Below are 21,519 nucleotides of genomic sequence, written 5' to 3' on the forward strand. Positions count from 1 at the left end.
TGACATCACAAGGACTTCTGGGATGAACCCTCATTCTCATCTGCATGTGCTCTGACAGAGAGGACCCGAGGGACCCTTGGTTTGAAAGCTGAGATTCTCTGCAGATCGGCCTAACGTGGACCTGTGTAGCTCAGTGAGGGCCTTAAAAATGTGGGCCCAGGGACCAGGGACCAGGAACCAGGGTGATACATATCCCTGGATCTGAGACAATGGGACAATTTGGATGTCATTTTCCAGTCAAGCCCTTGGATCTTTGCTGTTGCACACTCAGGTTCTCTCTGGGGAGGCTAGCTAGACTCAGGATTCTGGGATCCCCCACCCCCATTTTCTCCCTCTGTGCAGGTCCACAGTATGGTGTTGCCCGTGAAGATGTGGTTCTTAATCGTATTCTTGGTGAAGGCTTCTTTGGGGAGGTCTATGCAGGGGTCTACACGAATCACGTGAGTCCCGGGCTCTTTCCTGGCATCCCTCTTCTGTCTGTCTGAAGGGTGAGAGAGGTTAAAGGTGACTGACACACAGTGGGTCCTCTTTCACAGCTGACTAATACACAGTGGGTCCTCATTCACAGCTGACTAATACACAGTGGGTCCTCATTCACAGCTGACACACAGTGAGTCCTCTTTCACAGATGACGCACAGTGGGTCCTCATTCACAGCTGACACACAGTAGGTCCTTATTCACAGCTGACTAATACACAGTGGTCCTCATCCACATGGCCCAGGACTGTATCTGGAGCACCCAGGGAGTGAAGAGTCATTCTCAAGATTGGAGAGCAGCATTCTAGGGGTGGAAACAGTGGGCTCTGAGGTTGGCAGGAGAATGCAGAAGGGGAAGTAGGGTCAGATGCAGTTAGAGCAGGGCCTGCGTGGCTCCAGCAGGACTTGGTGTCCAGGTCGCTCAAGCCTGGGTGAGCCTTGCCTATGTGGTTATACTTCGGCAGGCTGGAGAAGGCAGGGCCCAAGGAGAGCAGTGTGGTTGAAATCCAACAGTGAGGACAGAGAAGGAGGCCCTGGTTTCTTCTGAAGGAGCCCCTGTGTGTTCTGTCGTATGCTGGCCTTGGGCAGATCACGTGACTGTGTATCCTCATCTGTACACAGGAACTGAGCTTTCTGCTCTCTGAAGCCCTTTCTAGCTCTAACACAGAATGATCCAGAAGGAAGGGAAAAAGGAGGAGAACTTGGCTAGAGATACAAAAATGGGGTGTGAGATAGACAAGGGTGAGGTGCCATGGAAGGGCTACACCATCTGCCTTCCCTAGGGTGGTGCCACATTGGTCATGCTGAGGATAGGGAAATGACACTCCCTCTAAACATGGCAGAGTCCTTGGACATATGCTCCTATTGCAGAAAGGAGAAAAAATTAATGTGGCCGTCAAGACCTGCAAGAAAGACTGCACCCAGGACAACAAGGAGAAGTTCATGAGTGAGGCAGGTAGGCGTCCCCTGGGGAGGGCCCCTGAGATGCTCCAGCCCTCCAGGGATGAGGGGCCCGGGAGGCTGGGAAGGAGAGGGTGTGAGCAGTAACAGGAACCCACCTCCCCTCCTGATCGTAAGAGAATTCTTGGCCCATATTCTGCAGCAGGGGTAGGAAACTGCCTTTCTCTCATATGGCAGGGACGGGTATGTAGCTCGATGGTAGAGCACTTGCCTGGCATGCATGAGGCCTGGTTTGATCCTCAGCTCTGAGGAAGGAAAACCAAACACTTTCTGTATGACCTTTGACCTGCTCCACCTCCCCTTGCCCCATGCAGTGATCATGAAGAAGCTTGACCACCCTCACATCGTGAAGCTCATGGGCATCATTGAAGAGGAGCCCACGTGGATCATCATGGAACTGTATCCTTATGGGGAGGTGAGCTCAGAGGGTGGAGGAGGAACCCCATGTGACAACCAGGCTTCAGTCAAGCAGGGCAGGGGAGACATTGTCACAGCTTCCTGCCTTCCATATTTAGCTGCTAGGTAGAGGAAATTGCCAAAACGTATTGCCACCTTTGACTTTGCCCCCTAATGGAAAGGAGGGGTCAGTGGCTCCTGGCAGCCCGGAGCCTTGGTGCCATGCTGGGGTAGAATGGGTGGTTCTGATGACGGGTCTCTTTTCCTGCAGCTGGGCCACTACCTGGAGCGAAATAAGAACTCCCTGAAGGTACCCACTCTGGTCCTGTACTCCCTACAAGTGTGCAAAGCCATGGCCTATCTGGAGAGCATCAACTGTGTACACAGGTAGGGACCGCGAGAGACAGCGTGGCCTGTGCCGGGCAACCGAGCATACTCAGCACTAAACACATGGGTCTTAGTGCTTCATGGAACACTTCCTCACCTATCCTAGGGTACTGAGATGAAATCCAAAGTCGGAGGTCCCACCTGAGCTTTGTGCCCTCTTGCTCAGAGCTCCTTCCTCTCCTCTCCTTCACCCACTGGGTGACACATGGCTTAGGAGGAAGGAAGGGGGCTGGAGAAATGTCTGGAACATCAGAGAGTCTGTCACTCTCCACCCTCATTCTACAATACCCCCGCCCCCTCCACCCCCCAGCCGCTTGAACTATGACTGTAGTTGGCTCCTCCCCACTCACCACCTGTCTTTGTTCTTGTTCCCTTGATACCATGAGACCCCAAGGAGACTCAACACCCCAAGGTGTTTGCTATGCCACTGTCAAGGCCTGTGTGATTTTGAGTCTGATTCTGTGTCAGGCCATGTAGGAGATCCAAACAAACATTCCCTCGTGCGTTCAGTGAGTCCCATGGAGCATCCACTCGGTACCAGCCTGTGTTCTAGAGCATAGGAGAAAGCCATGGTCAAGAGAAACAAGAATGCTTGCCTTTGGAAAACTCACATTCCAGAGCATGAGAGTCAAATGTGAGATGCACATGGCCCCGGGGCTGAGGCTGTGTGCTCATAGGGTCATTTCCTTTAAGCTGGGTGTTTTAAAAACCATCTTTTCTGTAGCAGAAGCAGCAGGAAGTGGCATGGCCTGTGAGAAGCAAGTGGGGCCTTTGGGGTCGGTGGTGACACTTAAGGTGGCCCGTGTCAACAGGCACTTTTCAAGGAGAGCCAGATACCTGGGAGTTTCAGGAGTCATGTTTCTCTTCCTGTCTGAAACCTGCTGGGATGTTCCTTCCAGCTGATGCCTGGTTCTCCTCACTTGTACCAGGGTCCCAAGGCAGTGCCTCATGCCAATCTTCAATCCTTCTTTCAGGGACATTGCTGTCCGGAACATCTTGGTGGCCTCCCCTGAGTGTGTGAAGCTGGGGGACTTTGGGCTCTCCCGGTACATCGAGGATGAGGACTATTACAAAGGTGAGCGCTTCCCAGGTTCCAGGACAGTTCGTAGAATTCAGAATCCCAGAGCCAGGAAGCCTGAGGTTCAGGAAGCCTAGGTGAGTGGTCTTGGGAGAGCAGGAATACAATTACAGATCTTTCATCCTTAAATAATCCCTGCAAACCCCTTTGTCCACACAAAGCCTCTGTGACTCGCCTCCCCATCAAATGGATGTCCCCGGAGTCCATCAACTTCCGCCGCTTCACCACCGCCAGTGACGTCTGGATGTTCGGTGAGTGGTGATTCAGGGGGACCCAGAGAAGTGATGGTTCTCCTGTCTGTGACCTGGGCAGGAGGACAGCACAGGGAACAAAGGTCCCAGGGGCACCGAGAAGTCCCAAGGGTAGAGTGTCAGTGGAGAGCAGAAGAAACAGGACTGAGGCCTGGTTGGGACAAACTGGGCTTATCTCCCTTGTGGCAAGCAAGTACTACACCTGCCATGCCTAAGGACTATGTGGGAAAGGCTTCGAGGGATATTCAAAGAAAACCGGCCAGTTACTTTTGATGAAGATGTCCGAGGAGAAAGAGGGTCCCGGCTGGGTCTGATGGACAGGGTGCACTGTATATGATCCACTGGCCCTGCCGCTGTTTGTGGGACACTCATTGTCCCTCCCATCTTCCCCCTGAGGAAATTAAGACTCAGCTGAGTCAGGGGTGTGCCCAAGATCACACAGGCAACATGTGTCTGTACTAAGTTTATAACTTCACTGTGAGACAGTTCTGACAATCCAGATATGCCCTCCTCTGGATCCCCAGAACCTTAGTACTACAAGTATAGGCTATCGATGGGAAAGGTTCTTGGGGGTATACCATGAACCCCCAAGTATAGGTTATCCATGTCTGGGGTGGATCGTTGCTGTGGACAAGCCCTCAGAGGAGAATGCTTCTCCTCCAGCGGGGACCAATCGCAGTGGCTGCAGTTATCCCTGGGGAGAGCAAGCTGACCCCTCCCCTGAGCTGTCCCCCTCTGCTCTCAGCTGTGTGTATGTGGGAGATCCTCAGCTTTGGAAAGCAGCCTTTCTTCTGGCTTGAAAACAAGGATGTCATCGGGGTGCTGGAGAAAGGGGACAGGCTGCCCAAGCCCGACCTCTGTCCACCTGTCCTTTACACGCTCATGACCCGCTGCTGGGACTATGACCCCAGTGACCGGCCCCGCTTCACGGAGCTCGTGTGCAGTCTCAGGTGAGCGTATGGTGTGGAGCTATGGGTGGAGGCTGAGGCCTTCTGCCCTTCAACGTTAGATGGGGCTGTAGTCTCTAGCCCTGTGCAGTGGGTGTCCTTGTTCCCCCTTGTCAGACAGGAGAGTTCAGGTTAAAACTGGTGACTTGACCCCCCTAGTGGTGACAGGTAAAATGGAACTTAGACTAGACTGCCCTCCTGATCACCGCTGGGTAGGTGCCCTCTCTTTTAATAGAAGTGCGGTAGGTCCCAGAAAGTGTTGGAGGAGAGAAAGTTGAGACTAAGTTCACTGCCCCATGCAAGCTCAGAGATGAGGGCAACGTGGGGAAGCCTTGCTCACTCAGATCCCTCATGGAGCAGATTGCTCGTGACCATGACCTTTCTTGCTTTCCTCTCCAGTTATGAGAGAGAGGGATACGTTTGACCTGTTATTAAGACTGTGCCCAGGAGTTGCCTGCCTGTTTTGTTTGGGCATCAACGGCCTAAGGCTTGGATCCTTCTCAGTACCCCGCGACTGTTTCTCCAGTGCCAGGGGGCCACTAATCAGGGGATGTTATCTATCTTGGGGGTTCAGGATTCCCCTCTTCTTAGAGGGTCAGGGGAATGACCTCATCTCATTCCCCTGCAACTCATGAGTGGCCCAACTTTTTTTTAGTTTCCTTTAGGGTGGGGATCAGCACACTTCCGTTAAGGACCCAGATAGTAAATATTTGGGACTTTGCAGTCTGTGAAAGTCTCTGCTGCAAACACTTGTCTCTACCATTGCAGTCAGAAGCACTGCTAGAGGAAGAAGCTGGCTGTCTTTGATAAAATTACATCTGCATGCGCCCAAACTTGGCAATATTTTTACATGTGATAAATTTTTTTTTTTTAAAAAAAAAATTCAATCATGAAAAAACATGGCAGCCAGTCTTAATTTGAAACCATGCCAAAGTAGGTAAGGAGGTCAGGCTTAGCTTGTGGCCATCATTTGCTGACCTCTGTCTTAGGGAAGCTTGATTAATGATCTTAGATAATGTAGCAAATGCTGTGTGTGCTTATTTGTGTGTACATGAGTGGGTGTGTGCTGGGGATCAAGCCTGGTGTTTGGCGAATGTTATACACGTGTTCTACCACTGAACTACACTCCCAGCTCTAGGGATTTTATCTGAGGGTAAGAAAATAAGCTATAGGCAAGACAAGACAGCACGTGTTTATAATCCCAACACTTGAAAGGTACAGACAGTAGGGTCATGAGTTCAAGAGCATTCTCAGCACAAATATTTTTTTTTAAAGTCTTCTGGGAGGCCGAAGGGAGAGACTAAGAATGCCCAGGTGAGAATGAGCCTGCATTTGTTTATGCCACATAGTCTCTAGCACGATCTGTGAAACCGTAATCTTAGAACGCCTATCTGCTCCATCCTTCCTCCATGACACCCCTGAATAGTTCTGCACCAGCTGTGGTCCTTCCCAAGGAAGACTTAGAAAGCCAGAAGGTTCTGGGATACAAAGTAATTAATTGAAAGATATAATCTGAAAAGACAGAAGCTCTGGGGTGGGAAAAGGTGGGGTCTTGCGAGCCACAGAGAGTCTTGGTCATTGCCTGTCTCTGGGTAGACACTCACTCCCACTCCTGGAAGAGACTTGGAGCCTAGAAGAATTCAGATGCCTCCTTCAGGCACAGCATGGCGGGCCTTCCTCCAGATTCAGAAAGGGTCCAATCAGCACTCCCCAGTCTTGTGTCAAGCTTTGAGAACCTTGCACAAAATATTAATGAACTTTCAGAATCTTTTGATGGATAAAATACATAGTAGGCTATGGACACAGTATGTGTGTGTGTGTGTGTGTGTGTGTGTGTGTAAATTTGAAAGCACATGCCACATGGTATACACTTGACGATATGTAATACTTAGTGTTCCTTTGAGCACATGGACTTGAAGATCATGCAGTGATTCTAAGGGCCTCTGGGATGAGAAGCACTTTACTAGGAGAGAAAGGCAAGACCTCATTATAGCTGAGAGGACAATGCAGCCCCAGAGTGTGCTACAGAGGGAGACGGGGAGCATCTAATACCATGGCGAATCCGGACCCAGGTCATAAATTCAGATGGGACGTTGGAAATGTCCACAGAGCTTGGGTCCAATAGCTGAGGCAGGAAGGCTGGAAGTGGGGAAGGTCGCTCTGTGGCCAGCTTCTACCACCCGTTTGGCTGGCTCTGTAAGGATTTCTATCCATTGTTCATTCGCATGATCCTCTCAAACCTTGGTGCAAGGGTAAACTCAAGATCCATATCCTAATCTATGTCAGAAAGGTCTCCCAAGTCTCTCAGTGGGGAACATGTAGGTGGAAGCGGGATCTGGTGGCTCTCATTCAAGCCTCTGCTGGCTTCAGTGTGTCCCATTTGACCCTGTTTCTCTCTATCTGCCCGGACTCCTTGACAGTGACATTTATCAGATGGAGAAGGACATTGCCATAGAGCAGGAAAGAAATGCTCGTTATAGACCCCCCAAAATATTGGAGCCCACTGCCTTTCAAGAACCCCCACCCAAGGTAAGTCAAGCCTGGGTCTCGTTAGTCCTGCAGCCACAGCAGAGCCAGGTCCCTTTGTGGCCCAAGTGCCCTTTCCTAGCACAAGGAGCTGGCTTTTCCACTCTCCTCTTTCAGCTCTGGACCCAACCACCAACCATCCACAGGTGTCCCAGCAAGAGAAATCTGGGTACGGCACACAGCCCATGGGGAAGCTGAATCAAGAACTGTCCTTTAGAGCTCCCTGTGGAAGCCTGTGTGCTTCTGGGGATGGCAGATCAAGAGCCCATTATAACAAGGAAGGGGAATGTCCTAAGCTCCTGAGATGTAGGCTCTATGTCCATGCCTGTAGTGATAGCCTGGGACTCATGATACAGGATCCTACCAGCCACCATCAGATGCTTGGATTTCCAGAAACCAATCCTGTATTAGCTCAAGCTGACAAAACAGAATGCCACAGGCAGAATGATTTGAACAACACACATCCATCCCTCCCAGTATCAGGAACTTGGAAATCCACAGCCTTAGTTTCTGGGGAGGGTCTGTGGTTGCTGTTTTCCTCATCACTGTGGTGAGGTATCCAATGAAAATAGTCTAAAGAAGGAAGGGATTATTTGGACTTTACGTTTGAGATTAGAGTCCATCATAGTAGGGAAGGCATGGCAGTCTGAGGTCACATGACAGTTGCTGTCAGGCAGCAAAGAGGTGAATGCTGCTTCTGAGGTAACTTTGCCTTTTTATGTGGTCCAAGATCCCAGCCCACAGAATGATGTCCCTATGTCTAGAGTGAATCTTCTCTCAGTTAATTTAATATAGAAACCTCCCTAGAAGACATACCCAGAGTCTTGTCTTTTTGGGGATTCTAGACCTGTCAAATTGGTCATCAGTATTAATGGTCACGGTGTCCCTTCCTAGCTCTCAGATGGTCTTCTTTCCATATCTTCACTTGTCAGGGAAGATGAGAGAAAATGAGGACTCTCTTAGTCTCTAGTACACTAATCCCATCATGGGTTGACCTCACCCAAACCTACTCCTCCCTCAAAGACAGCGCCTTATAACACTGTCACATTGGGAGGTAAGATGCCGGTACACAAACAGGCGCAGTTGGGAATGGGCACAAAGGATGAGTCTATAGCAACACCCAGTCTGGTTCAAGGCCCTTTTTCATAGTCTCTCCTGAATGTGCTGTCCTCTTTCCTGCCTACCACTAGCCATGTAACTAACGCTCAATGTATGGCTGCAAAGTGAACCCAAGGGTGGTTCTCTTTCTCATCTTTCCATGGTAAACAAAGAGAGCTGCCTCTGACCTGATGGTTGCTTTGGTGTATCCTTTTGGCTGATGGTAAGAGTCAGACTAACATCACCCTGTGTTCTCTTTCTAGCCTAGCCGGCCCAAGTATAGACCTCCTCCGCAGACCAACCTGCTTGCTCCTAAGCTGCAGTTCCAGGTAAATGTGTAACTAGACGGTGGGGAGGTTTGTACCCCACCCTCCTCAAGGTCCTTCCTGAAATCCCATGCCTACACCTTTGGGGTGCAGCAGCAAACACCTGCTTAGGGGATGGAGATACCTGGGTTGGCTCTTTCTTGGTAGCCACGAGAGAATTTCAACTTATATCAAAAGAACAGAAATTCAGTTCTTCCAGACGTTCTGCCTGCAGCCCAGTCCAGCCATCTGCAGTGTCTGCTGCTTCCTGTGCCTTCCTGCAGCTGCCTTCCTGTGTCCCTGGCTTCCCTGACCTCTTACCCTGAACAGAGCCTTCTGAGAAGGAATTCCAGGGTGCCCGGGATGGATGACATCCCGTAAACTTGAGTGTCTCCCAAGATTCTATGCAGAGGCTCTGGACAGGACCTAGGTGGCCAGTGAAAAGAGAGCAGGGACCCATCTAAGCTGTCTGCCTCCATCCATTGCCAGCCTTGAATCTACCCAAGGCTGTAGCGTGTGACTCATGTATCCCTGCCCTGTGTCACTTTCTTGCATCTGGGTGAGATATGGCACAGCCTCCTGCCTTTCCTGTCCCTACCTTCCCTAGCACAGAGTTGTGGCTTCAAAACAGAGCATCCCAAGGAACAAGTATCAATGTTAGCTCGGCTGATGCTTCACACAGGAGGAGGGAGCCCTCAACCATGTTTTCCTTGTCGGGGAGATGGCCCTGGGTTAAAAACAAGCCCAACCGAGAATGGATATGTCTTATAGGAGGTGACAACATGCCTTAAATGTGAGCTGGTTACCATCTGGTTTAGAGGGTAAAGGCACTGCTGCCAAACCTGATGACCTGAGTTTGGTCCCCAGAATCAACATGGTGGAAGGAGAACTCCAATGTCCATAATTGTTCTCTGACCTCCACAATCATTATATGGTACACATGTGATTGCACACATGCATGCACACACACATGTGTGCACACACACACACACACACAAGTTTTAAGAAAACATTTAAAGCAACTATTGTTAGACTGGAGAGGTGGCTTTATGGTGAAAGCACTTGCTGAAGAAGGCATGAGGGTTGGAGTCTGAAGCCTCTGAGGTCACATAAATGTAAGGTGAATATGGTGGCTCTTTGTAATTCCAGTCTTAGAAGGCAGAGATGTAGAATTCCCAGAGCAAACTGGAGGGTTTTGAGACAAGCTCTGGGTTTGACCAAGAGACCATGCCTCAGTGAATAAGGTGGAATAGTGATTAAGGATGACTCCTGACATGAATCCAGGGCCTCCATGCATAATTCAAATATATATGCACATGCATATGCAAATAATATACAAATGCACATAATTCAAACACAATAAGTTTTTAACCAAAATAATTATACCCTAGACACAAAAAGAAAGGACATATTTACACACACACACACACACACACACACACACACACACTTCTGGGTTTTGACCCTGTGGGTTCAACCAACCGATAATGGAAAATGTAAAAAAAAGAAAAGAACAAAGCCCATATCTGCATGAAATAGGTACAGCTTTTTCTTGTCATTGTCCCCTAAACACTATAGTCTGCCATTCACATAGCCTTTCTGTAGTATTAAATATCATAAGTAATCTAGAGTGCTCTACAACACATTGGAGGACAGCTGTAGATACACAAATATAACACCATTATATGTAAGGGATTCCATATCTATGGTACATCCTGGAACCACACATCCCTAGACACTGAGGGCCAACCACGTGTGTGTGTGCACGTGCGCACACGTGCGCATTCATTTGTCTGCAGACTTATCATAACCTATGTCACAACTATGAAATAAAGCCTTTGCAAAGGGTCCTGAGGCCCCACCCCTGATTTCAGAAGCTGAGTTGGCTGTGAGCATCCTCCCGTGTGAAGCACATTGTGCAGGAGGAGTGTCTGGCAGAGGAGAGGCCACATTGCTCTGCCACACCTCTTCACCAGGGCCAGGAGAATAGCACATCCCACCCTTTATCTGCTGCAGTAGAGCAAGTCTTCATTCCCATGGTTCACGTTCGTCCTTTTTTTGTGCTCCTGTTCGTAGCAGCTAATTGTCTACCCTCTTGCCTTGTTCCTGTGCCTTGTGCTTCTTTGCTTCTCATGAATAGGTCCCTGAGGGTCTGTGTGCCAGCTCTCCTACACTTACCAGCCCTATGGAGTACCCATCTCCTGTTAACTCGCTGCACACCCCACCTCTCCACCGGCACAATGTCTTCAAGCGCCACAGCATGCGGGTAAGAAGGACTCTGCATGCTGGGTGTCGGCCTCGCCAAGGAGGCTGCTGGAGGGAGGTGGCTTGGGAAGCGCTCTGTGTTTCCATGTGCCAGGCAGACTCCTGAGGGCTTCTGTGGCCCTCTTCCCTTTGCAAACACATCAGAGGGACAGGACCTGCTCTTGTCCATACTGGTGCTGCGGCCAATGATGGCAGACTGTCTCTCTTTCCTGAGTCCCAGGAATCAGGTATTTCAGGCAGTGGGCAGAGCACAGCAGGGCTTGGGGCTGCTGTGGAATAAAGGATCCTGGAGGTTGCACCCTGGGCTGCATTCCTGACTGATTGCTTTGGTTGCGAAATCTATCTCTGGAGGGAAGACTTCCTCATGGTGGCTTTCCCTGCTGCTTCTGTGAATGGTACTTCTGGGTGTGAAGGGTAGAGGCTGGTGTGGGTACAGGCTCACCAGTCAGCTCCCTGCAGCCTCTGCCTCTTCAGTGGCTGCTGAGGTCCTGAAGGCTTCATGGACCAGATGGTCCAGTCTTCTGTGCAGAGCATCTTTGCCTGCGAGCGGATGTCCACCCCCACCAGCCATCTCCCTTGTGGGTCAGTTGCTGTGAGCGCCTGATATATTTTACTAAGTTATGAAACAGACTGAAACACCATTTTAGCTTTTGCTCTATATGCATGTACATTTCCGATTCAAGATACATAACTCTAAAGCTTTGTGTGGAAAAAAATGTACGTTTATTACAATACCTTTGAGAAACATAGGCGATTATGTTGATATGCTTCTGGGCTGTTATTCTTAATTTAGTGAAATTGAAATGGGCATAATTTAGAATTCCAGGCAGTAAGATCTGTTATGAAATCAAAGTTCTCCAAACTCACTCTATTTTTCTCTCTTACATTAATTTAACCAATTTTTGACTTCATATGTGCTTAACCATAATTAACCCGCAGTTTTAAGCATGTGCTGTAATTTAGGCAATGTTCACCGCACCCACCTCCACCCTGGACCCTTTATTCATAGTTAATTAAGTTTCAGAGAGCTTTGTTTAAAATGGCATTCTTTTGGAAAGAGGCTATTTAGTGCCTGCAAGGGGCAGCACCGCCTTTGTCTGAACTGTGATTCACTGCCAGGATTTTGTTCAGTTCCATAAAGACAGCCTCTGCAGGCCTTTTGTGCAGGGGATTAGAAGTGGTTGTCATACGGGAACTCTGCCTGAAAGAGCATAATGAAAATTTCTTTAACTAAGTTAAAGAAAAGAAGTTAAAAGTATAAACGCCATTTTATGGTATAGATGAGAATGTATCTTTCTAGTGGCTTGCTGACAAGAGATGACAGGTTTCCCATGGATCTCCCAAAAGCATCTAACAAAGATTCGGAGATGGAAAAAAATGATTTCCTCTATAGCATGGCTCATCTGGGAGTCTGTGGGGCCTCACACGGGGTTGACAGTAGCCATTTCCTTCCCTGAGGATATTGCAATTCAATAATGAAGTTCAGAAGGGTGCACCAACGTGCTGTCCTGGGTGCTGAAGGAAGAACCGGGAGGCTTTGCCTTCCAGGCCCAGGTGCAAACTCACCTGTATGGCTCCTGGGGAAGCTTTGGACAGGGAAAAACTGGACCCCAGGGGATGAATAAAGAAACAGCAAAACTGTGCTAAAAAGCTATTGGGTGGGGGAGCACTGTTTTGCTAGAACAAGGAAGGTTTTATGTGGAGGTGTAAATGAGGCAGGAAGGATGAGGCATAAGCAAATTACAGAGAAGAACTCGTGAACACTATTCTGTAGCCCAAGTTCCTGATTCCTTCCAAGAAGTGTAGGTGTGTGTCGCCTAGGAAGAGTACCCAGAATGCATTTCGACCAAACTGCAGCGTAAAGAGTTTCGAGGTTGCTATTATTAGAATTATTGAAGCTGGGGAGATGGCTCTGTGGATAAGGCACTTGCCATGCAAGCCGAGGACCACAGTTTGGAGCCTTAAATTCACCTAAATTCTGGGTGACTGTGGTGGTCCACCTGTCATTCTGGCTCTAAGAACACAGAGCATCCCAGGAACTAGGTGGCTTGGTAGACTAGCCCATCTCAGTGAGCTCTCGGTTCAGCTGAGAGAGAGAGAGAGAGAGAGAGAGAGAGAGAGAGAGAGAGAGAGAGGGAGGGAGGGAGGGAGGGAGGGAGGGAGGGAGGGAGGGAGGGAGGGAGAGAGAGAGAGAGAGGTACCATGACTCAAGGATATGAAGAACAACAGAGGAAGGTGAGCATCTCCACCTCCAGCCTCCACACACGTGTGCTCCTGTAACACATGCCTAGCATGCATACAGACATGTGTGCACATATTTACACAGATTAAGGATAAAGCAAACAGGTTCTCCATTTACCCTATATTATGTCATTATAAGGCATCAGAACAAGTTTTTCGGCATGTGTTTGCTAAAACCTTTGCCAAGGTCAAGTCCGGAGCGTACAGCACATATACCCAATGGGAATCTCTTAAGACCTATAAGATTACATGTAGACTTGGACTCCAGTAACTCACCCTATCATCATTTAATCTCATTCAGTCTATGTATCTAACCCTGTATTTAGAACTTTCAACACTTAAACCCCGCTATTTATTAAAAACCCGAGGTAGCTATAGACCATAACAGTCACCCACATTGAATTTAGCTGGAGACATTTTGAACTTTAAAATGTTTACTTTTACCAGGCAGTGGTGGTGCATGTCTTTGATCCCAGCACTCAGGAGGCAGAGGCAGATGGATCTCTGTGAGTTTGAGGTCAGCCTGGTCTATAGAGTGGAGTTCCAGGACAGCCGGGGATACACAGAGAAATCGTGTCTCAAAAACAAAACAAAAAGTGTTTGCCTTCATTTGAGTCTGTTTTCTTTTCCTATAACAAAATACCTGAGGCTGGAATGTCACACAGAAAAGAGGTTTATTTAGCTCAGTTTTGGAGCGCTGTGAACATGGGTAGGCACCCACAGGGCTCCACCCAGGGCTTCCTGGCCACATTACATCGTGGTAGATGGCACTGTGTTAGGGACATAAATTCGGTGTTCTGTCTATTACTTATTTAACCCTGTGAGAACAGGAACATAGCAGTTTTTAAAAGTTCTGTTCTCCCAACGCCCAGCTCTATGCCTGCCACATAGCTGCTTGACAGACAGCTGCCGAGTGGATTGATGAGTTGATCCTCAGCTTTCCTAATGTTGTAACCATTTAATACAGTTTAATAGGGTCATGTTGTAGTGACCCCCCAACCATAAAATGTTTCATTGCTACTTCTTAACTGTAATTTTTCTACTGTTATGAAACATAAAGTAAGTATGTTATCAATGGTCTTAGGTGACCCCTGTGAAAGGCTAATTTGATTCCATCCCCCCACCCTGAGGGGTCAAGACCCACAGGTTGAGAACTGCAGCCTTAGATGGCTGTTGTAAGAAATCAACACCCGTCACTGAATCTGTCTGAGTGATGGGCAGCATACCCCAGTGTGGCTGTTTGAAAGATGGACTGTAACAATCAGGCCTGTTTTACGGGACTTAGTTGAGAACGCTTCAGAGGCCTAGTAGACGTGTGGCTTGTTTAAGTATATATGATTTTTTTTTTTTAGTATTTTCTTTAAGTGACCTATAAACTGGCCACTTCAAAGGGAAGGGGCTGTGTTGATTCACCATAATAGAATACCCGAGACTGAGTGATTTATGTAGAACAGAAGCTTATTATCTCCAGTTTTGGGGACTGGGAAGTTCAAGATCAAGGACAACATCTAGTGAGGGCCTTTCTGCTGTTTTCTAACAAGGCAGAAGACAGCACATGGTAAAAGAAAGGGAGAGTATGCAGAATGAAGCAGAGAGGCAAACTCCCCTTCTGTCAGGAGCCCCTCCTGAGGTAACTAGTTCATTCATGTGTTAATAGCATTAACTTGTTCAAGAAGTCAGCACCTCCACGATCTTTAAGTCACCCCACCTCTCTGCAATGTTGCACTGGAATTCAAGGGGGCCACATTCAAGCCGTGGCAGGAACCTCTGGTGTTCATGTCACAAAAGATCCCTGTCACTGGTACGGGGTTTTGCAATGCAGAGGACACACACAGCCTTCTTCCTCCAGTAGACACAAGAGGCCAAGGTGCTCATTCACAGTAGATAAAATACAAAATAGTTCAGAAGGACGGAGAAAATAATTATGCAAATGCACCCTGAAAAGGTTGAGGGAAAATAGGAAACATCAACACCCACATAGGGTGGTAAGACCAAGAGTCAGTCCAAAGCCCCACAGGTGAGCAAAGATGGGGTTAGGACTAGAGAGGAGGAAGAAGCGGTCATCTTTGTCTGTGGAGTCATGCTTCTGGAGGCTCCATCATCTACCTTCTCTCTTAGCTCATTCTTTTAACCTCTGATCATACCATTCAAGCTGTTACCTTACCCAAGAGTGCATGGCTGATGGGCACAAACAGTCCTGTACGCCTGGAGCTCATGGTGGCCCCACTGTAGGTAGAAGCTTCCAGGCCTGCCATCACAGTGCTTAGGGGGAAACAAATTCCAAATGGTTTTGGAGCTGGCTTTGTTTTTCTGCGTCTATTAAATGTCAGTAGCCACCACAAATGCCAGCCAAGAAAAGGGGTGGATGGTTGAAAATAACATGAGCAGATCATGTGACAGTTTGAACCCACTGCTCTGGGATCTGGCATCCTGTTGCAGCCAGGCGTGTGGATGAGGCTGAGACCAGAGCAAAACTCTCAGCGTTCGCATCCATGGTTGTGGGGTAAGGGCTAGACAAGAGAAGAGCAGCAGGCAATGCCAAGGCTTGGCTACCCCGAGGCTCTTCAGCAGATCCTCCCTGGTCCAGGCCCAAGGACGGGGCTCATTGCAGCTTTTGTCCTCACAGGAGGAGGACTTCATCCGGCCCAGTAGCCGAGAAGAGGCCCAGCAGCTTTGGGAGGCAGAGAAGGTCAAGATGCGGCAGGTTCTAGACCGCCAGCAGAAGCAGATGGTGGAAGATTCCCAGTGGCTGAGGCGGGAGGAGAGATGCTTGGTGAGTGACTCCCCTCTTTTCCTACCCAGGCTGAGGGATGCTCCCCAAGCGTTCTCCATACTTTCTACTCTGGAACCTAAGTCCTCTGCTTTGGTCTTCTCTGCAGGACCCTATGGTTTATATGAATGACAAATCCCCATTGGTAAGTTACCAGGAAAGGCTTCTCAAAGCTGCAGCCTGCAAAAGCCTTATCCACCCAGGACCCCTTTTCCAGACCCCTGGGTCTGCCTATCTCTGCCTCTTAGGTTGACCCCATGCCTCTCTTCACCTGAAAGTCAATGGGACTCATATTGTTAGTGCAGTCTTGGGCCTCTAGAAAGGTTACTTGGGGTCAGGAGCTCTCTGGTCCTCCCGTTCACGGCTGTAATGGCTAAACTGGAAGGGGGATGTGATGATGGAGATAAGATGTTCCCTGTGCGCAGTAGTGACTCCCCTCTCTCTTCCTTTCCTTACAGACCCCCGAGAAGGAGGCTGGCTACAGTGAGTGCTTCCTTGGGGGGCAGTTTCCACCTGGGGTGTGTTGGGGGGTCTGGCCTTGGCCTTGCTCACTGTCCTGCAAAGAGTAGTCTTGGATTTTTTTTTTGTTTTGTTTTGTTTTTTTGAGACAGGGTTTCTCTGTAGCTTTGGAGCCTGTCCTGGAACTAGCTCTTGTAGACCAGGCTGGTCTTGAACTCACAGAGATCCGCCTGCCTCTGCCTCCCGAGTGCTGGGATTAAAGGCGTGCGCCACCACCGCCCGGCTTTAGTCTTGGATTTTTAAGAAGAAAAAGTCACCATTTACCTTGTTTTATTTTGAATGTGTGGAGTCACTTGGATTTGGGAAGGAGCCTCCCCTTCAGGTCTTCCCAGGCCCTCACTCTCTATCCACCTCTGCCCTTTCTACGCTTCCATAGTTGGCAGCTCCTTTGGTCCCCCTTTCCTTTCGCCTCCCATCTTCATTTCTTAACTGAGCCTGGAATGCCCTCCCCATTTCTGTTTTCCATTCACCCTATGGGGAGCCCTTTGTTAGGTCTAGACTTACCTTTCCAGACCCTGGTCTTCTCCAGGCCAGAGGGGTGGAAGATTCAGAGTCACTAAGACCTCTCCAGAAGCTTCTACTGAAGGCAAGGAGGGGCAAAGTGGCACTGTTGCTGCTGCTTCTGCTGCTAATAGTCACAAAGAACTTAGCACAGCCCCAAGTCACTCACAAATGTTAACCCACTTCGTATTCTACCAACACTATGGGGCTGGTGCAGCCTTTCTTCCTGTCACAGATGAATCAGAGGCTTGCGACCATGAAGCCACCTGTTTAATAGCACCCAACTACTTACTAATTAACTCAGCTTGGATTTGAGACCAGACGTTCTGGGTTCAAAGGTCCTTTCTGAGCCAACGAGCTCCTTCTCCAGATGAAAATTAAGACTGGGGGATGTAAGCAACTGCCTTGGATGAATGAGCCCCCGTGTGGTGGTTAGATCAGAAGCAAGATTACTGGCTTGCATCTTGGCTCCCTGTCACAACAGCTCCCCCAGGTTGTATGTGCCATTGCTCATCAGAGTAGAGTCAACAGTACGACACACCATCACACAGTCTTAAATCAACCCCCTGTCCTGAGCTGCCTCTGCGCCGGGGTGGACTGCACAGGTTGCCACCTGCAGACTGTGGGCTTCTTGCCCATCTTAGAGGGAGCACATCAAGCCTTGGAGTCTCCCACACTCGCTGCATTCATTATCCCCTGCCTTGACTTTTTCTTTCTTTGCCATAGACAGATCTTGTCCCTGGCTCCTGGGAAGTCAGGAAGGCCCGGGATGCTGTTTCCTTGGTCATCTTCCTGGAATGTGGGTTTTGTACTCTTGGGATCTCCTGGTGGTAGAGCAGGGCAGTTGGCTTGATTATAAGAAAGTAGAAAAAGAAAAACCAGGTACTGAGAGACCTTCACCTACTCCCTGTCCTTCCTATTGTAGTGGAGTTCACAGGGCCCCCACAGAAGCCACCACGGCTCGGTGCACAGGTACGTATTGGGGTTACAACAACCAAAAACCATGGACCTGAGATGCTCAGAGGCCCTTGGAGATAATCCAGTCCAGTATCATTGTTTCAGAGATAAGTCCCAGAGAGCAGATGCATCTTGCCCAAGGCCTCATAGCTAATTCATGATAAAATGGGAAAGGAACCAGTTTTTTTAGCTCCTGGTCTCTTCCCTGACCAGGGAAAAGGTCTCATTGGTCTAGTCTGCTCTCAGGAGTATCAGGGCCTCTTCTCTTCCTGAGCTCTCCCCCAGATTCCGGCGTCGTCCACTGAAAAAATCATCTGAGAAATGTTAAGACAGTGTGGACCCAAAGACAAGACGATGTTTAGATCGAGCTGGTGTGACTTTATGTTTTATTAACACACCAACATTTTGTTTGGCTCCCCCCAATTGAAGAACGATGATCCCAGAGGCAGAAGGGAGGGGCTCTACCCCTGGGACAGAGTGCTGTTCAAAGCAGGGGTCTTTACACGGGTTGATATCTGTGCATTCCCAGGAATGAATTGTAGTGATAGGGGGCCCTTCTGACTCCCCATGGGCCGCTGGCCATCTACCCCTCCCTTTCAGTCAATTCAGCCCACAGCCAACCTGGACAGGACCGACGATGCCGTGTACCACAATGTCATGACACTGGTGGAGGCCGTGCTGGACCTCAAGAACAGGCTCAGCCAACTGCCCCCTGAGGACTATGTACTGGTGGTCAAGGTGACTGACAGGGTGGGGGCGGGTCAGGGAGATAGGGCTGCCCACCCCTGCCCTGGAAGGAAAACTCCCATGCCCCACCCATTGGCCAGTCCCACAGACCCCAGAGGAACAAGGGAACCCCTAGGGAGTCCAGTCCCAGGCAGTCTCAGAGGACAAATTCCCGAGTCCAGTCCGGGGGGTGAGAGGGAGAAGCTTTTTCAAAAAACAAGTGAACAGTTGCCCGGCTCTTGCTCTTTTAGAATGTGGGACTGAACCTGCGGAAACTCATCGGTAGTGTGGACGATCTCTTGCCCTCTTTGCCGTCATCGTCTAGAACAGAGGTGAGTGTCCTGGTTCCCAGCCATGCCTCCTGTGCCTCCTCCTGTCCCTGGCTGTAATTCCTTCCAGAGGCTTACTGAGGGCCCCTGGGAAGCCTCATTTCTCCCAACAGTTGCCTCTGTGGAGCGTTAGAGTGGTTAGCACCAGTGAAGTGAACCTGCTCTGGGACCTAGCGAGAACCCCTATATAGGTCTCAAATAGTCTCTGTGGGTAGATGCATGGAGGAGCACTCCTTCCTCTCTCCTCCGCCACCACCCCTTACCTAGCAACCCTCTGCAGTTAGCTTAAGGCAGATATGCCATAGATAGCAAATTACTGCTAAAGTCAAGGGCAAGTTCTGGCTCTCTGACGGAAGGATGCTTGTGGCAGGCAGAGTAATGTCCCCAAAATGCAGAGTATCTGACATGGCAAAAGGAACTTTACTGAGCTGGTAAGATTAAGGGTTCTCAGAAGGAGAGGCTATGATGGAGTATCCGGGGGGAGGGGGTCAGAGTCGAGGGAATGGGAGGGCAGCAGCTGAAGTCAGAGGGATGCCTGTGTTGGAAAGGGGCCACGGCTAAAGGCTAAAGAAGCCATAACCTCGGAGCCGCAAAAAGGAAGGAAGTCTCTCCTGGACTCTCTAACAGGAGCGTAGCTCTGTTGATGACCCGCCACGGGACCCATGTCAGGATTCTGACCTCCAGGACTGTTTGAGAGTGAACACGCAAAGTTTTCACAGCTGTCTTCCTGTAGCCATGGGAACCGGATCAGTTCCTTGTCTAGACAAATGCAGTGCATAGGTGCCTTGACTTCTAGTAGTCATCTCTGTGGCCCCATCCTATTGTGTGATCTCTACTGCCTGTGGTTGCCCAAGGCAAACCAGAACAAGGGCAGGGCTGGCTGTCCTCTGGGTGGCAACAGTGACCTACGAAGGAGTCCCAGCAGGGCAGGAGCTACCAGAGGACCGAGATGGCTCCGCAGAACCTGGACAGCTCACTGGGTGAATTTCCCAGTGCAGGTCTGCTGGGAGGGTTTACTCATTCATTTCATGAGAGAGATAGCTTTAGTGCTGTGTATTCGTCGCGCTAAGCACAAGCAATGCAATGGTTAAGTAAATAAACATGGGATCTGGTCTCTCACCTTGACAACAGACAGTCAAAGCATAGTGTGTCAGTTACTCTTCTCATTGCCGTGGCAAAATACTCCAGGACAATGCCCAGAGAAAGAAAAGGTTTATCTGGCTCATCGTGGTAGAGAAGGTACGGTGGGCACAGTGTGAGGTGGCTGCTCACATCACAGCTAATTCGGGAAGGCAGGATGGTAAACGCTGGTGCTCAACTCACTTTCTCCAGTTTATTTATTTCTAGACCTCATCCCGTGGTATGGCGCCACCACATGGGGGAGGGGTCCTTCCCTATCTGGGGTGGCTCTTACTTCTATCTAGAAACTCCCTCACCAATGCGCCCTGTGGTTTACTTCCATGGTCACTCTAAATGCCATCAGTTTGATAATGAAGATGATCCATCAAAGTAGGTGAATGTGTTTGACCTCTGCCCAGCGTGCAGGGATTGCCACCGTAATGGAGGGCACTCCCCTGTTCAGTCAGGCATGGCTGGCGCATGGTTGGCTCAGATCTGGGGCATCTGCTGCATTGATCTTTCTAGACCAACTCTAGCCTATGCAGAGAGGTGAATTCAGCCCAGGTTGGTGAGTAACTGGCTCCCAGGAAGCTTCTGAAGCCTTTAGCCTTTCCAACTCATCTGTCATTCAACCTGTCCTGTCTGTTTGCCTGTCAGATCGAAGGGACCCAGAAACTGCTCAACAAAGACCTGGCGGAGCTCATCAACAAGATGAGGTTGGCTCAGCAGAACGCTGTGACATCCCTGAGTGAGGACTGTAAGCGCCAGATGCTCACAGCTTCCCACACCCTGGCTGTGGATGCCAAGAACCTGCTGGATGCCGTGGACCAAGCCAAGGTTCTGGCCAACCTGGCCCATCCACCCGCGGAGTGATCGAGGGAGGGGCCGCCTGCCTGCACCTTCTGCCCCAACCTGTCATGGCGTACCTTCCCTGCATTGCCTTTGGTCCTCTAGGGAAGGCTGAGAAGAGTCCTCCCCTCACCACTTTGCACGAGTCCCCCTTCCCCCACCCACCCTAGACTGTGCTATGCCGGCTGCACCTGGACAGAGAAGACTCTGGGCACAGACACAGGGTGGGGTGACATAGTTCATAGGGGTACTACTGCCAGACACTCCCTCCTACCCCAGCCTGGGTGCTGGCGTACCACTGGGGTCACAATTGTACCCCTACCAGCCATGATGGCTTTCTGCATGGACATTTGAGAGCCAGTATTCCTCTTCCTCTTTATCCCTCAGGGGACCCCTGATGCAGAGGGGACAAAGAGGGGCTTTATTGTGGAGAGGCTGGTGAAATGAGGGCTGGGCCTGGCTCTCTTGTACAGTGTACATTGGAATTTATTTAATGTGAGTTTGGCCTGGACAGACAGTCACGGACGGGCCTTAGTCCAGGAACAAACCATTCTGGCCGCAGGGCTGTGTGTTTTTATCAAACCCAGCGCCTCAGGGAAGAAGCAGAGAGTCGGAGGTCAGAACGGGACTTTGAGCCCTTCCTGCTTTCCTCTTCTCCCTCTTTTCTTCTCCCCTCTTTTCTTACTCCTCTTTTTCTCTCATCCCTTTTCACACATCTGCTCCTTTCCTTCCTCGTACATTGGTGGAGAGCATTCATTTACCTCCCTTCTTTTTGATCTGTGGTTGAATTAAAATCATTGCCATTTGCTTTGTGGTTA

At 49.6% G+C, this 21,519-nt stretch overlaps 1 protein-coding gene across 6 annotated transcripts in view; it reads left to right on the forward strand.

The window, feature by feature from the left end:
• The window catches only part of Ptk2b (protein tyrosine kinase 2 beta), a 122,969-nt gene extending 101,450 nt beyond the window's left edge, over positions 1–21,519 (forward strand). For 5 of the 6 annotated variants that reach the window (XM_038309555.1, XM_038309556.1, XM_038309559.1 and 2 more), the window contains exons 15-31: positions 343–440; positions 1,348–1,432; positions 1,752–1,852; positions 2,105–2,220; positions 3,195–3,295; positions 3,460–3,549; positions 4,295–4,499; positions 6,917–7,025; positions 8,384–8,449; positions 10,566–10,691; positions 15,558–15,704; positions 15,811–15,846; positions 16,160–16,184; positions 17,647–17,693; positions 18,279–18,416; positions 18,656–18,736; positions 20,510–21,519. In XM_038309555.1, the coding sequence (XP_038165483.1) occupies positions 343–440; positions 1,348–1,432; positions 1,752–1,852; positions 2,105–2,220; positions 3,195–3,295; positions 3,460–3,549; positions 4,295–4,499; positions 6,917–7,025; positions 8,384–8,449; positions 10,566–10,691; positions 15,558–15,704; positions 15,811–15,846; positions 16,160–16,184; positions 17,647–17,693; positions 18,279–18,416; positions 18,656–18,736; positions 20,510–20,725 (1,787 nt within the window). In that variant the 3' untranslated portion in view covers positions 20,726–21,519. The remainder of the gene's footprint in view (positions 1–342; positions 441–1,347; positions 1,433–1,751; positions 1,853–2,104; positions 2,221–3,194; positions 3,296–3,459; positions 3,550–4,294; positions 4,500–6,916; positions 7,026–8,383; positions 8,450–10,565; positions 10,692–15,557; positions 15,705–15,810; positions 15,847–16,159; positions 16,185–17,646; positions 17,694–18,278; positions 18,417–18,655; positions 18,737–20,509) is intronic. The other variant, XM_038309561.1, reaches the window with a different exon arrangement.

The sequence above is a fragment of the Arvicola amphibius genome, chromosome 13 (assembly GCF_903992535.2).
Source record: "Arvicola amphibius chromosome 13, mArvAmp1.2, whole genome shotgun sequence".
Taxonomy (NCBI): Eukaryota; Metazoa; Chordata; class Mammalia; order Rodentia; family Cricetidae; genus Arvicola; species Arvicola amphibius.